The sequence below is a fragment of the Stegostoma tigrinum genome, chromosome 18, assembly GCF_030684315.1.
Source record: "Stegostoma tigrinum isolate sSteTig4 chromosome 18, sSteTig4.hap1, whole genome shotgun sequence".
NCBI lineage: Eukaryota > Metazoa > Chordata > Chondrichthyes > Orectolobiformes > Stegostomatidae > Stegostoma > Stegostoma tigrinum.
In genome coordinates this window covers 58,569,542-58,584,614 of record NC_081371.1, presented here as the reverse complement: position 1 = coordinate 58,584,614, position 15,073 = coordinate 58,569,542, and the positions used below count along the sequence as shown (strand labels likewise).

Here is a 15,073-nt window from a genome sequence, read left to right as displayed (position 1 = left end):
ACGAGGGGGCATAGTTTTAAAGTGAGTGGAGATAGATATTGAGGAGACATCAGAGATAGGTTCTTTACTCAGAGAGTGGTCGGGGCGTGAAATGCATTGCTGGAGAGGGTAGTGGAATCGGCCTCATTAGGTGCATTTAAGTAGCTACTAGATAGGCATATGGATGATAGTATAAGGTAGGGGTGGAGGTTAGATAGACCTTAGGTTTAAGGTAAAGGTTTGGCACAACATCCATGGGTCGAAGGTTCTGTACTGTGCTCTACTGTTCTATTTTCTAAGGATTCCCTTGATCTCAGCTGCCTGTATCTGCGCCATGCCTCCTCCCTTTTTCTGGTCAAAGCCTCAATATCGCTTGCCATCCAGGGTTCCCTATTCCTATTGCCCTTCACCCTCACAGGAACATATAGAACTTGAACTCCAGCTATCACACTTTTAAAGGCCTCCCACTTGCCAGAGGTCCCTTTGCCTGGAAACAAACTGCTCCAATCAACCTCTGCAGGCTCCTGTCTAATTCTATCAAAATTCACCCTAATTTTAGAACTTGAACCCATGGGCCAGTTTTGTCCCTCAACTATGGTCACTGGTCACAAAGTGCTCCCCCATTCTCGCCTCAGTCACCTGTCATAGAGATACAGAGTCATAGAGCATGGGAAACCGGCTGCTTGGCCCAACTTGTCTGTGCTAACCAGATTTTCTGATCACCGCTGGTCATACCTCTACCAATACAGTCTGTCTCCTCCTGTCAAGCTAATTTTGTATCCAATTGGCTCCTGCCCTATTTCCCAAAAGTAGGCCCAGTTTTGCCCCTTCCTGAGTAGGGACCTCTACATGCTGCTTGAGGAAACTTCCCTGACCTTTTTTTAACAAATTCCAGCCCATCTAAGCCCTTAACACTATGCCCGCCCCAGTCTATGTTAGAAAAATTAAAATCCCCCATTGTGACAAGTCTATTTCTCCTGCAAGTCTCTGCAATCTCCCTGCATATTTTATTCCTCTAATTCCTGTTGACTGTTTGGGGGTGGCCTATAGTATGACACTAAGCATGTCCCTATTCCCTCCTTATTTCTTAGCTCCACTCATAAAGCATCACTGGATGATCCTTCAGTTATTTCATCTCTGATTACTGCTGTGATACTCCCCCAGTCAAAAAATGTGAATCCACCTCCACTCTTTCCTCCACCCCTGCCCTGCTTGAAGTGCCTGCACCCTGACACATTAAGCTAGCAGCCCTGTCCCTGCCTTATCCATGTTTCTGTAATGGCTAGAACATGCCAGTCTCTCATACCCGTTCCCCACTGAGTTCATCAGCCTTACCTGTCAGCCCTCTTGCATTGAAATCAATACAATTTGATCCAAGAGACATTCCTTGCTCCCTGTCCTGTTCCAGCCTGACCTGTCCCTTCAACTTGCTATTTCTGGTTACTGTATCTCCTTACAGTCTCACACTTGCCCCCTGCTGTTGAGGATCCCATCCTCCTGCCAATCTAGTTTAAATCCTCCCTTGTGGAGCCCGCAAATCTGCCCGCCAGGTTATTGGCCCCCCTCCAGGTCAGGTGCAACCCCGTCCCTCTTGTACAGGTTACCTCTGCCCCAGGGAGGAACCCAATGATCCAGGAATCTGAATCCCTGCCCCCTGCACCAATCCTTCAGCCACACCTTCATCGACCAAATGCCCCCTGTTCCTCCCCTCACTAGCACGTGACACGGGAAGTAATCCAGAGATTCCCACCATTGGGGTCCTGGCTTTTAACTTCTTTTTTCCTAGCTCTCTATAATCACTCCGCAGAAGCCCATCCCTATTTCTACTTGTGTCATTTGTGCCAGTGTGCACAATGACTTTTGGCTGCTCAGCCTCCCCGGGAGAACATTCTGCAGCCTCCTGAGACATCCCGGACCCTGGCACTCAGGAAGCAATGCACCATCCTGGATTCCTGTTTGTGGCCACAAAATCTCCTGTCTGTCCCCCTAACTATCGAGTCTCCTCTCACTGAGGTCCTGTTTACCTTTACTCCTTCCCACTGCAGTGATTGTTTTGATGAAATGATTTTTATTAATTATCTATATCACTCGTCCTTTTAATGCTCGCATTGTTCTGCATGAGCATTCCAGTCTTGTAAAACAGATTTAGCTGTTATGAATATACCTGGTTTAATTTACAGCAGACTTGGCGTTTTCTGATATTCCACTTTCAAGGAATACCTTGTTTGTGCTTGGCGAGGACTTTGCTGTTCTGAACTGTGGCAGGTTGAATTGTTTGAAAGAGGATTACGCATTTGCAACAAGTTCCTGTTCCCTTTTGGAGCTCATGCACTGGCAGGTTGTGTTTTTGCATCCAGGATCAGAATTCCCTGAATTTTATAATTTATCATGCTGAATCCAAATTTTCTAACAAACTAGCATTTAAGAGAAATTTGTGAAAACACTTAAATACTGGTTTAATCAACTGCTTCGTATTTGTTTTATTCTTTTTTTTCCCCACTCCATGTAATCAGGACAGGAACTCAAATTAGAATTCAATCAGTCCCTGACTGAAGACTGAATAATGATTCTTGGTAATTTGAAGTGAGTTTGATTATACACACAGATATACATCCGAACCTTCAAGTTTAGGAAATGCTTTTTACTGTTGTGGTTATTTTTCTTGTCAATTTAATTGAACCAGTGCCAGTGCATCTGAAAATATGCCTTTCTGTTTTGCAGTTTAGGCACATCTTCAAGGATGCAGTTTTAGATGTGCATCTAAGTCACAAGAATTATTGATCATAATTACACAGAAAGAACAACTCCCATCGGATCATTTTCACAGGCTGGATTGAATCCAAGTTACTGCAGTTCTGAGTTAATGCAGATATAAATCCCCACTGTCCTCAAGATGGTTATTTTAGGGTAGTGGAAGAAATCAGTCATTGTACATCTTACATTTCCATTAATGAAGGCTGCATCAGGAATTTAACAATGAACACTTTATTGATATATTATGATTTATCGGACATCTCTTACTCAGTTGTTTAATAATGCATTCTAAAGGCATCTGCAGTATTTTAAAAGAGACTGGCACCCAAAAAGAAGCTTTCACATCAAGATTTTATTCATCAAGCACAAACTAATCAACTCATTATTGCCTTGAGTTTTAATATTTAAACAGTTATGAATCTCATCCTGGAACACAAGGAAGACAGCTGGTGCTAGAGCAGAAAGACAGAAAATATTTCAAGTAACTCCTTTTGACAACACTGAGCTCCCTCTCAAACCAATGTGGTTTCATTCCAACCAAGCAGAGTCATCCTAAATTATTCAACGCTTCTTGGCTCATATGACTCTAAGAATCATTTTATTGTTTATTATTTGGGCTCGAGACTGCAAACAAAATACTTGGATAACAAATGTGACAATTTTTGGTCATTGTCTACATACATTTGCTCTCATCACTTGCTGTGTCCTTAATGAGCATTAGGGTGAGCAAGTATCTCTTTTAATGCGTTCATAGGAAATGATGCGTTTATTTATATCATTCTCTAAGCACAAGTGAAGTGCAGAGAAAACGCAACTGAGAAAAATCAGCTCATTTAGGCATTTAGCAAGATCAACAGCACACTCAATATGTTCATCCAGTTGTAGAGAACATGTAAGCACGAGGAAAGCAGAGAATAGACTTATGTCCTGACAATCCTTTAACTATTCTGAAAGGTGTGTTGGAATGACGATGTGTCTCCAATGGATTCTAAGCTGTACAGATGACTAACCAAAGCTTCCTGTAGGCAAAAGGGGCAATCTCACACGAGACCCTTGCCGTTTCAACAAAGTTCAGCAGTTGAAATGTCTGTGGAAGAGGGAATACTAAGCACTTTTCCAGTTGGCTAGATATGTAATAATGTTTTCATGTAAGTGTGTCTTCAAGCTGAACAACATAATATCAAAATAAGCAATGAGGATAATGCCAATTATTTATCTCAATCCTGGTGGTATCTATAAATTACTTTGATATGTTTAAGGATGACCGCTACTTGTCTAATAGGGAGAGATGGCTGTCTGAAATTAAATCTGTCCCTCGGATGCACAGAAAATTCAGTGAAGTCTGCTGTTGACCTGCAGTTTAGCATGTAACCTGCTGCAATGTTAGCAGGAAAGATGTATGTAGCCTACTCTTTAGATGTATTACAAACCATTTCGAAAAGCTTAATAGCAGCTGAAGAAGATTGTTCTCTAATCTTTATATACAGATAGGAATTAATACACAGAAATAAAATGTTATTTCTCCATCTTCCTAGCCTATCTAATTAAAATAATGCATTCATACAGACACCACCTAATTCTTTCAGCATTTTAAATGCATCACTTGAATCATTTACCCCTAAATCTACACTCTTCTAAAGTAAAAAGACCCAACTGTCACCCTTATTCTGATAATTAAAGGTTTTAAAATGCAGTATTAATTTCATGGCTCTTCTGTTATTCTTTTCCAGGGCTTTGATATTTTGCATTAATGTCATCACCATACAAAGAGACCAGTGTTGAGCATAGTATTCTCGATGAGGTTTAATCAGGGTCATGAATGAGAGCATTATGGTGATTTCTGTCTTGTCTTGGATTGCGTTAGCCATAATACTTGATTCACTTCCACTCTTTTATTTTGCTCTACCCATGTAGTAAGCCTGACAACTCATTCACATGCATAATGCAACTAGCTGCCAGAACTATGCAGTTTTATTATGTGTTCAAAAGATCTGCTCCAATGCATTTTTGTTTCATTATGAATTTGGGATCTCCCAGGCATTAACCCTGTATCCTTCGGGCTCTTTGAACAACTGGGTGGTTTAAGTCCAGTCCATTTTGGAAAACTTTCCTGCATTTCCAATTGCATTAGTTGTCACTTTGAGATATGCCAAGTTTGTGAACTGCACTATATGTATGTGTAGATTGTTCATAAATTTACTGGCTTTTTCTTTTTGCTGATCACCACCCTATCATATGAATAGCCAGGGGTTAGTAATGACCCATGATGAATCGCGGTGCTAGATGACTGTCTTTAGAAATGGAATTAACCAGTTCATTAAGTGAATGACGATATTGAAGCATTATAACAGATACCTTAGCAGTTGGTTTTGAATTGTTAGTAATTAAATTTAAAAAGACCCATTTCAAATAAACTATTGATAAAGAGTAGAATCATATGTTCTAAGAGGCATGTGATAAGCCAGTGTTCTGTGGAGGGGAGAAGCACCGGCTGGTGTGTACCTTAAGTTTATTCTCTTGTTATAAAACTAATAATCTGCATTTCTTTCGCAGTTCTTATTTCATTAACAAATACATGGGCATGAGAAATGAAACCTTCATGAAGCTAGCAGCAGTTGGAACCTGGTTGGGAGATTTTGTCACTGCCTGGATGGTGAGAATAGTCTTTTATTTTCTGATTGATGTTTAACTAAAGGTGCAACGTTTTATGACTTTAATTCTTCTGTTAGATTGTAGCATTCTTTTTAAAAATCGGCTGACATATTAAAAAGAATTGTGGTTCTAAATTCAAGCTTTGCAGTCAATTCCTGCAAATATTGGCACACCAAGGCTTCCGTGAAGTCCTGACATATGGCTTCGGAGGGGGTCATCTGTTGATTTCTGACAAACGGGAAACCCCAAAATCTGGGTCATTATCTGAAGATAAAAACATTCAGAATATTGAGTGCTTTTTTTACTTAAAAATAAAAAATGAAAGAACTGCAGATGCTGTAAACAAGGAAACAAAACAGAAATTGCTGGAAAAGCTGAGCAGGTTTGGCAGCATCTGTGAAAGAAAAAAACATTGGGTCCAGTCACCCTTCCTCAGAGTTCTGAGTTCTGCAGAGAACACATGATATCCATTAAATCAATCGAACTCACCTCACTTCAACATTACTAAGCCATCCTGGCCCCTGTGCGTGCCACTCACTCAGTTGGGGCACCTCAACACCTGTCCTGCTGTCGCATCTCACATGCTGTTCTTGCATGGACTTCCTTTGCCTCATTGCAGGAAAAATAGCCCCAAGCCCCTGGACTCAGGCCCTGCACAGTGCCATGACACAACATTTGGTGGAATTGCGGATAGTGATGAGGACCAGCAAACCTTACAGCATGATATAGATTGGTTGGTGACTTGGGCAGAGAGATGGCAGATGGAGTTTAATCTGGAAAAATTTGAGGTAATGCATTTTGGAAGGTCTCAATCCAGATGGAAAATATACAGCAAAATGCAGAACCCTTAAGAGTACTGATGGGCAGAGGGATCTGGGTGTACAGTTACGCAGGTCTCTGAAAATGGCAACACAGTTGGAGAATGTAGTCAACAAAGCATATGGCATGCTTGCCTTCATCAAGTTTAAACATTGGCAGGTAATGTTGCAGCTTTATCGAACCTTAGTTAGGCCGCATTTGGAATATTGTGTTCAATTCTGGTTGCCACACTACCAGAAGGATGTGGTAGTTTTGGAGAGGGTACAGAAAAGATTTACCAGGATGTTGCCTGGTGTGGAGGGCATTAGCTGTGAGGAGAGGTTGGAGAAACATGGGCTGTTGTCACTGGAATGATGGAGGTTGAGGGGGGTCCTGGTAGAGGTCTACAAGATTATGAAGGACATGGACAGAGTGGACTGTCAGAAGCTTTTTCCCAGGGTGGAAGAGTCAGTTACCAGGGGCCGTGATGCGAGGGACAGGGTTTAAAGGTGACGCACGAGGCAAGTTTTTTTACACGGAGGGTGGTGGGTGCCTGGAACTCGCTGCTGGGGGAGGCAGTGGAAGCAGATACTGTAGTGACTTTTAAAGGGCATCTTGACACATGTATGAACAGGATGGGAATAGAGGGGTACGGTCCCCGGAAGGGTAGGGGGGTGGTTTAGTTGTGATGGGCAGAATGTCGGTGCAGGCTTGAGGGGAGAAGGGCCTCTTCCTGTGCTGTAATTTTCTTTGTTCTTTGTTCTTTGACTGTGAGGCCTGTGACTACTTGACTGACCATGGCTAACCCCTGAGACTGGAATTTAACAAGCCCTTGATTGACTGTGATGGTACCATATAGCCCCCTTGCCCAACTAACGTCTGGTCCTCCTAAACATTGAGATATGGTTATTTATCTGAAGTATGTACAGCACCATGACTCTAAGCTGCTAGGATGTGGTGTAGTTGTGACATTGACATAGCAGAATACCAAAAAGCAACATGTCCCTCTCCTTTGATTATTCATTGCTGACAATTGTGGCAAGCTTCATATCTGAACATTTATGAGCCTTTGAAGTTCTGACTGAGACAGCAAATAAGTGCAAAAAGATAAGATAAGACAAGACATGACACATGTTGTGAGCATCCATGGAGATGCAAAACCATTGAGTACTGAAGTAAACAAGGAGCCCTGAGTGGTCCAATGCATGAGATTGGTACGTGTTTCTGTATGCAAAGTAGCCTAGCAGCAGCATTACAATGTCGATGTTAGTGTGCTCTGAAGCGTAGTATTGAATTGGAGAACTGTATTCTAAGTGGTGGTAGGAACTGCAGATGCTGGAGAATCTGAGCTACCAAGATGAGCACAGCAGGCCAAGCAGCATCAGAGGAGGGTCCAGGTCCGAAACGTCAGCCTTCCTGCTCCTCTGATGCTGCCTGGCCTGCTGTGTTCATCCAGCTCCACACCTTGTTATCACTGTATTCTAAGTGAGTTGGAGTTGTGCTGTGAAATGTAATGAGGCTGGTCCGTGCCCAGTGCCAATTTCCATGAGTGGTGGTGATGGTGGTGAGGAGGAGGAGAGTTTGGTGCAGTTGTTTGCTAACTGGGATGTTGGGGTCTACTGGCCAAAGTCCTGAGCCAGAGGAACATGTGATGAACTGAAGCTGCTAAGTACCCCACTCCAACTTTCACGCCTGGAACTGGCACCGCCTAGTTTCTCCCTAGTGCATAGGACAGTCGAAAAATCCACGTCAGTGAGGTGAGATAGGTCCTGATAACATGCAAATTTCTATCCGCAGACTGGTGAGATTCTGATCTCGCTGTCCAAATGTTGGTTGCAGAATCAGACTTGTTTTTTAGACTCAAAAATCTAATTTTTCTGATCTTGCCATATTTTCTCTGCAGACTTGTTCTTGCTCACATCATTCGGCAGCTGGGAAAATTCAGCCCTACATCATGGCTGCACCCACTTACTACATAATTTATTTAAAGTAGAACCTATTTTTTCCATTTTTGCAATATGTTCCACAGACCTCCTGAATATTTGCAGGTTTTTTTTTGTTATTCCACATATTAGGTTGAGGTTTAACACTTTTTCCATACCTTTCTGAATGGCCCAGTATTCAAGAGATCAATCCTCTCCAATGATCCACCAAACTGCATATGGTTAACATTCAAATAAATTGTTTTTGCCAACAAGCAATTTCTCTGCTTAATTAGGGGTTGGACTAAACAAAAAAAATTATTATGTTTGACATTTAATGCTGAAATAAAAACAGAAACAGGGGAGGTAACAGCTTAGTGGCATTATGGCTGGACTGTTAACCCAGAGACCCAATTAATGTTCTGGGGATCAAGGTTTGAATCCTGCCACAGCAGATGGTTGAATTTGAATTCACGAAAAATCTGGAATTAATAATGTTGACCATGAATATAAAATGGAATATGAAAGCAGCGATGTGCTTCTGAGGCTTTATAAAGCTCTAGTTAGGCCCCATTTAGAATACTGTGTCCAATTTTGGGCCCCACACCTCAGGAAGGACATACTAGCCCTGGAGCGTGTCCAGCGGAGATTCACACGGATGATCCCTGGAATGGTAGGTTTAACGTATGATGAATGGCTAAGGATCCTGGGATTGTACTCATTAGAGTTTAGAAGGTTGAGGGGAGATCTAATAGATAATGTATGGCTTAGAAGGGGTGGACGCTGGGAAGTTGTTTCCGTTAGGCGGGGAGACTAGGACCCGTGGGCACAGCCTTAGAATTAGAGGGGGTCAATTTAAAACGGAAATGAGGAGACATTTCTTCAGCCAGAGAGTGGTGGGCCTGTGGAATTCATTGCCATGGACTGCAGCGGAGGCCAGGACGTTGGATGCCTTCAAGGCAGAGATCGATAAATTCTTGATCTCACAAGGAATCAAGGGCTACGGGGAGAGTGCAGGGAAGTGGAGTTGAAATGCCCATCAGCCATGATTAAATGGCGGAGTGGACTTGATGGGCTGAATGGCCTTACTTCCACTCCTATGTCTTATGGTCTTGTGTCTTATGGAATCCATTGTGGATTGTTATTAAAATCAATCTGTTTCATTAATGTCTTAGGGAAAGAAATGGCCATCCTTACCTGGTCTAGCCTACATGTGGCTGCAGACCCACAGCCATGTGGTTGATTCTTAACTGTCCTCCGGGCAATAAATGCTGGCCTAAGCAGTGATGCTGCCTTTACGTGAATATATTTAAGAAAAACTAGAACCATCTGATAGGTAAGGAAGCATTTGTAAGGAGAGAAACTGAGTTCACACTTCAAGATGATGACCTTTCATTTAACACTTAATATGCTGCCTCTCATCTCGATCTAAAGAATACACCACTGTTTAAGAACAGGAAATCCAAATTGAAAATGATTCATAATTTCAGCTCGCAATCTTTGTAAATTGGGTCAGAAAATAACTATGCCTTACAGTTTCCACCAGTTGGTTCTGCTTCACAACAGTTGTGGACCCGATTTGTGTGTTCGTTAGGTAAAGATAAAGTCACCATAGGGCTACTCTCTTGTTGGAGATGCATGGCTGGTGGTGAGTTTAATCTGGAGGTTACATTCCCCATAGAAGCAGAATTAGCCCACTGGCCCATTGAGGCTACTCCACTATTTGATTACATCTGATATGTTTCTCAACCCCCTTCTCATGCCTTCTCGTGTAATCCTTGATCTCCTTATAAATTAAGAACCTATCTATCTCGGTCTTAAATACACTCAATGACTTGGCCTCCACAACTTTCTGTGGCAATGAGTTCCGCAGATTCACCTCCCTCCAACCGAAGAAATCCCCACTTCACATCCATTCTATAGGATTGTCCCTTCACTTTGAGGCTGAGCTCTTGGGTCCTATTCTCTCCTACTAGTGGAAACATCTCCATGACAACTCCATCCAGGGCCTCTCTGTATTCTGGAAGTTTCAATCTAATCCCCCTTCATCCTTCGAAACTGTATTGAGTATAGGCCCAGAGCCCTCAATTGCACCTCACATGACGAACCCTTCATCCTGGGGATCGTTCTTGTAAACTTTATCTCGTCCCCGCTCTGACAGCATATCCTTCTCTAGGTACGGGATCCAAAACTCCTCGCAATGTCTAAATGACCAGAGTGCTACCAAGTTGGATAGAATAATTGTGAGGTGGAAGGCAGGAAGCTAAAACCTGTGGTTCCTTTTGAGAAATTCGTGCTTTGTCTGTACTTAGAAATTTTTTAAAATTTCTATGTCTGTGAGCAGCAGCTGAAGGTGCCAGTACAGAGAGTCTCAAAAAGAGAAACAAGTACATCAAAACAAGCTTACAGGTGGCAGGCAAAATAGCAAGCTTGTTTTGATGTTGTGATGAGTTTGAATTCGGCAATTAATTTAAATGAAGCACCTAGAAACTAAATAAACACCAAAAGAACTGCGGATGCTATAAATCAGGAACAAAAACAGAAGTTGCTGGAAAAGCTCAGCAGGTCTGGCAGCATCTGTGGAGGAGAAAATAGAGTTAGCAGACCTGAAACATTAACTTGTTTTCTCCTCCACAGATGCTGCCAGACCTGCTGAGCTTTTCCAGCAACTTCTGTTTTTACACCTAGAAACAAAAAACCAATTGAATTTGAATCTGATGGGGTTGACAAGCTGAAACCAATCATATTATAAGAATTTGATTATGTCATTGTGGGTATATGAGACGAGGGCATTTGAAAAATCGGGGAGAACCAACTGCCGTCCAAAAGAGAGAGACAACTGCCACCTGCCAGAGTTAACACCGCTCAGCTCTCAGAGAAAGCACCTCGAATTGAACAAAGGTACCACAGTCTTTTAGGTCAAAGCCCTCATTGAAGAAATTATAGAGATAAAACATCCGTAACAGCAGAATTAATGGAAGAAAAGTGTTTGTGAAGACAGCGGAGCCGACAGAATATTCCAGAAGACAGTTTGTGCAAACTAGGAGAGATTAAGTTATAATATATTGCTGTTTATTAATTGGGTTTATGTTGGTGGGACTGGTTTTTATTTAAACAGCAGTCCGATAGAATTTAGACTATTTGGGGAATAATTAGTAGTCCAGGGGGAATTGTCAGTTTGTTAGTAATTTTGTTAATTTGTTTATTGGTTCAAACAATTTGTTTCTTGTTACTTGTAAAGTGGAAATCAGGGACTTTCTTCCTTTTAACCACTCTCTTAACAGATTGTGACAGGAAAGACAAGCTTTTATGGGTGTTTAGGGAGTAATTATTAGAGGGAAACACCTACTCCTTTCATAACAGATCGGGGCTCGTGATTTAGTTTTATTATCAGAGGCATTTGGCCATTCCCTGTTGTAACTAGAGCTGAATACAGCCTCAACGGTACATCTCTGCTCTTGTATTCTAGTCATTTCAAAATGAGTGCTAACATTGCCTTTGCCTTCCTAATTGCCAACTGAACATGCATCTTAACCTTAATAGAACCCCGAACTAGGACTCCCAAGCCCCTTTTGTGTTTCAGATTTCCAAAGCCTTTCCCCAATTAGAAAACAGTCTATATCTCCATTCTTCCTGCCAAAACGCATAACCTCACATTTTCTCACATTATATTCTGTCCGTTAATTCTTTGAGCACTCTTGTTGCCTGTCCAAGTCCTTCTGCAGCTTCCCCCTTTATAAAGACTCCCTGACCCTCCACCTGTCTTTGTGTCATCTGCAAATGTAGCAACAATGCCCTCAGTTCCTTTGTCCAGATTGTTTATGTGCAAAGTGAATTGGTGTGGTCTCAACACTGAGCCCTGCGGGACTCCACTAGTCACCGGCTGCCATCCCGAGAAAGACTCCTTTATCCCCATGCTCTGCCTTCTGCCAGTTAGCCAATATATCTATGCCGGTACTTTCCCCCTAAAACCGTGGGCTCTTTTCTTATTTAACAGCTTCCTGTGCAGCAACTTATCAAAAGCCTTCTGGAAATATGGGCATTGGACACTATTCTGACAGAATAATGAGGTCTTGTGCACTGTCACAGCTGTCTGCGCTCAATATTTTGAATCCAATTTACTCCTACATTGCTAAATCACAAAGTAAAAGAGAACTATCCCTTTTCTTTAATGAAACAATAATGAAACTTTTATAAAATTAATTTACAATATGCCTCTCTTGTTCACTGCTTCACAAATAGGTTTATAATCATTTGAAAGTATTTCAGTATTTGATTAAAAATAAACTTAGAGCAATATAACCATCGGTTTACTAAAATTGGCGAAATCTGAAGTAATAAGATTTGTTTTTAAGCTTAAACTCCAAATTAAAACAATGGCGTTTCTTCATCAAAGCTAATGGTATTTACATTTTAGGCTTAGTATATAAAATTACCAAGGAGATATAAGAACAGATTCTTCGGCCCAATCAAACCGTGCTGGTATTTATGATTTTTGTAAACACCCATCTTTCCTCTTCGAAATCTAGCGTATTCCACTATTCCCTTCTTCCATACATGCTTGTCTAATGTACCCTTCACAGATGCTGCCAGACCTGCTAAGCTTTTCCAGCAACATTGTTTTTGTTCCTGATTTACACCATCCGCAGTTCTTTCAGTACCTTTGAATGTACTTGAACTGTATTCACTTTAACCATTCCCATTCCACCATTCCTTTATGTGAAAACACTTCTGTAGTCTCTATTACATTTCTTGCTGGCTATTGTATTGGATGATTGATAGTTATGCAAGAGCAGCCATTTTCACTATTTTCACTTGACTGAAAACCTTTCACAATTTAAATAGCTATTGGGCCAGTCCTCGGCTGTATATTGTTCGAGAAATAAAGACACCTAGCTTTTGTTACTTTTTTCTGATATGTGTGCCCATGCATTTCTGTGTCATCCTGGTCAATCATCCCTGGAACCTCTTCAGTGTTTCTATGTCCATTTTTATACTATAAGATATAGGAGTGGAAGTAAGGCCATTCGGCCCATTGAATCCACTCCGCCATTTAATCATGGCCGATGGGCATTTCAGCTCCACTTCCCTGCACTCTCCCCGTAGCCCTTAATTCCTTGTGAGATCAAGAATTTATTGATCTCTGCCTTGAAGGCATTTAACGTCCCAGCCTCCACTGCGCTCTGTGGCAACAAATTCCACAGGCCCACCACTCCCTGGCTGAAGAAATGTCTCCTCATTTCCGTTTTAAATTTACCCCCTCTAATTCTAAGGCTGTGCCCACGGTTCCTAGTCTCCCTGCCTAATGGAAACAACTTCTCAGCGTCCACCCTTTCTAAGCCATACGTTATCTTGTAAGTTTCTATTAGATCTCCCCTCAACCTTCTAAACTCTAATGAGTACAATCCCAGGATCCTTCGCCGTTAATCAGATGTTAAATCTACCATTCCAGGAATCATTCGTGTGAATCTCCGCTGGACACGCTCCAGGGCTAGTATGTCCTTCCTGAGGTGTGGGGCCCAAAATTGGATACAGTATGCTAAATGGGGCCTAACTAGCGCTTTATAAAGCCTCAGAAAGCACATTGCTGCTTTTATGTTCCAACCCTTGAGATAAACGACATTACATTCGCTTTCTTAATCACAGACTCAACCTGCAAGTTAACCTTTAGAGAATCCTCGACTAGCACTCCCAGATCCCTTAGTACTTCCGCTTTATGAACTTTCTCACCATTTTGAAAATAGTTCATGCCTGTATTCTTTTTTGTGGTAACCAGGACAGCACAAAATTCTCTTTGTGTAGTTTAACCAGACTTTACATGGGTTCGAACTTAATTTCCCTACTTGTCAATTCTATCCATAATAAAATCTGGTGCTTGATTTGTTATTTTTGATGAGTTTGCTGACCTGAGGTGTGCATAATTTAGTGATTGATGTATTTGTATGCAGAAATTCCTTTTGTTCCTGTACCCCACCCAGACTTGCATCTTCCATTTAATAAGTAGCCTTCCCATTCTTACCAAACTGTACTTGTTCATGTCTGTATTGAGCTTTGTCCATTCTGCAAATTTATTATTGTTCTGTAATTAATGCCCTTACATTTCGTTTGGCCTTTTCATTTTAACCTATTTTACTGCATGCTGTTTAATATCCGTTTTGAATATTTTCTTGCGTTCTGAATCATTATTTGCCTATTTTAATTTCACAATTTTTATTCTCAATCCCTCAATAAACTATTCTTCAATCCGTTAACCAGTTTTTCTACTATTTGTCCTTTTCTATCATAATCTTAAAGTATGTTATAATGTTCACAATTGCCCAGGTGTTCCACTTCTTTTATTTTTCTTATCTTCCCTGCTTCATTTCCTTTCAGAGATTCAGTAGCTGATTAATTCATTTTGGCCTTTTTATATGTTGGTTTGGAGACGAATCATGTACACATTGTAGGAATTGCATGTTTTAATTCTCATTCCAATGATACAGCTCCTTCCTTTCTCAGTCCCATGAAAATGAAGCCCCTGTCTGTACCATTTTGCCAAGCATTAGTTCCATTGCTGTCTGAACTGCTGTGATCGCCAGCATTTGTTGTTTTTAGTTCTCTTAATGCGTTATGTTTTGCAAGCGTTCCAATCACAAACTCAGATTGATGAAACAATCATGAGAACACAATCATTGACTTCAGCACTGATAAATGAGCTGCCAGTCTTTGTGTGGCTCATGTTGCTTTCATAGAGAACAGGTTTCTTTAGTGCCAACTTACAGGTTGCCAGGCTCCCAAGCTTGCACTGGTTTCCAGCGCAGAGGGAGAGGCATGCAGCTGTTATGGTGAGGATTGCTGAAAGTCAAACGGATAGGCATTTCACCATATGGCATTATGCTGTATCAACATCCACTGGGTTTATGTGGTCTAGTGGTATTATCTAGTATCTGGTATTTAGCTAGACGATTAACCCAGAGGCCCAGGTTATG

At 41.4% G+C, this 15,073-nt stretch overlaps 1 protein-coding gene across 6 annotated transcripts in view; it reads left to right on the top strand.

Annotated features, from left to right (window-relative positions):
• tmem117 (transmembrane protein 117) overlaps positions 1-15,073 on the top strand; it is a 557,403-nt gene that overhangs the window by 171,782 nt on the left and 370,548 nt on the right. For all 6 annotated transcript variants that reach the window (XM_048548382.2, XM_048548381.2, XM_059652566.1 and 3 more), the window contains one exon: positions 5,287-5,386. In XM_048548382.2, coding sequence (XP_048404339.1) covers positions 5,287-5,386 — 100 coding nt within the window. The remainder of the gene's footprint in view (positions 1-5,286; positions 5,387-15,073) is intronic.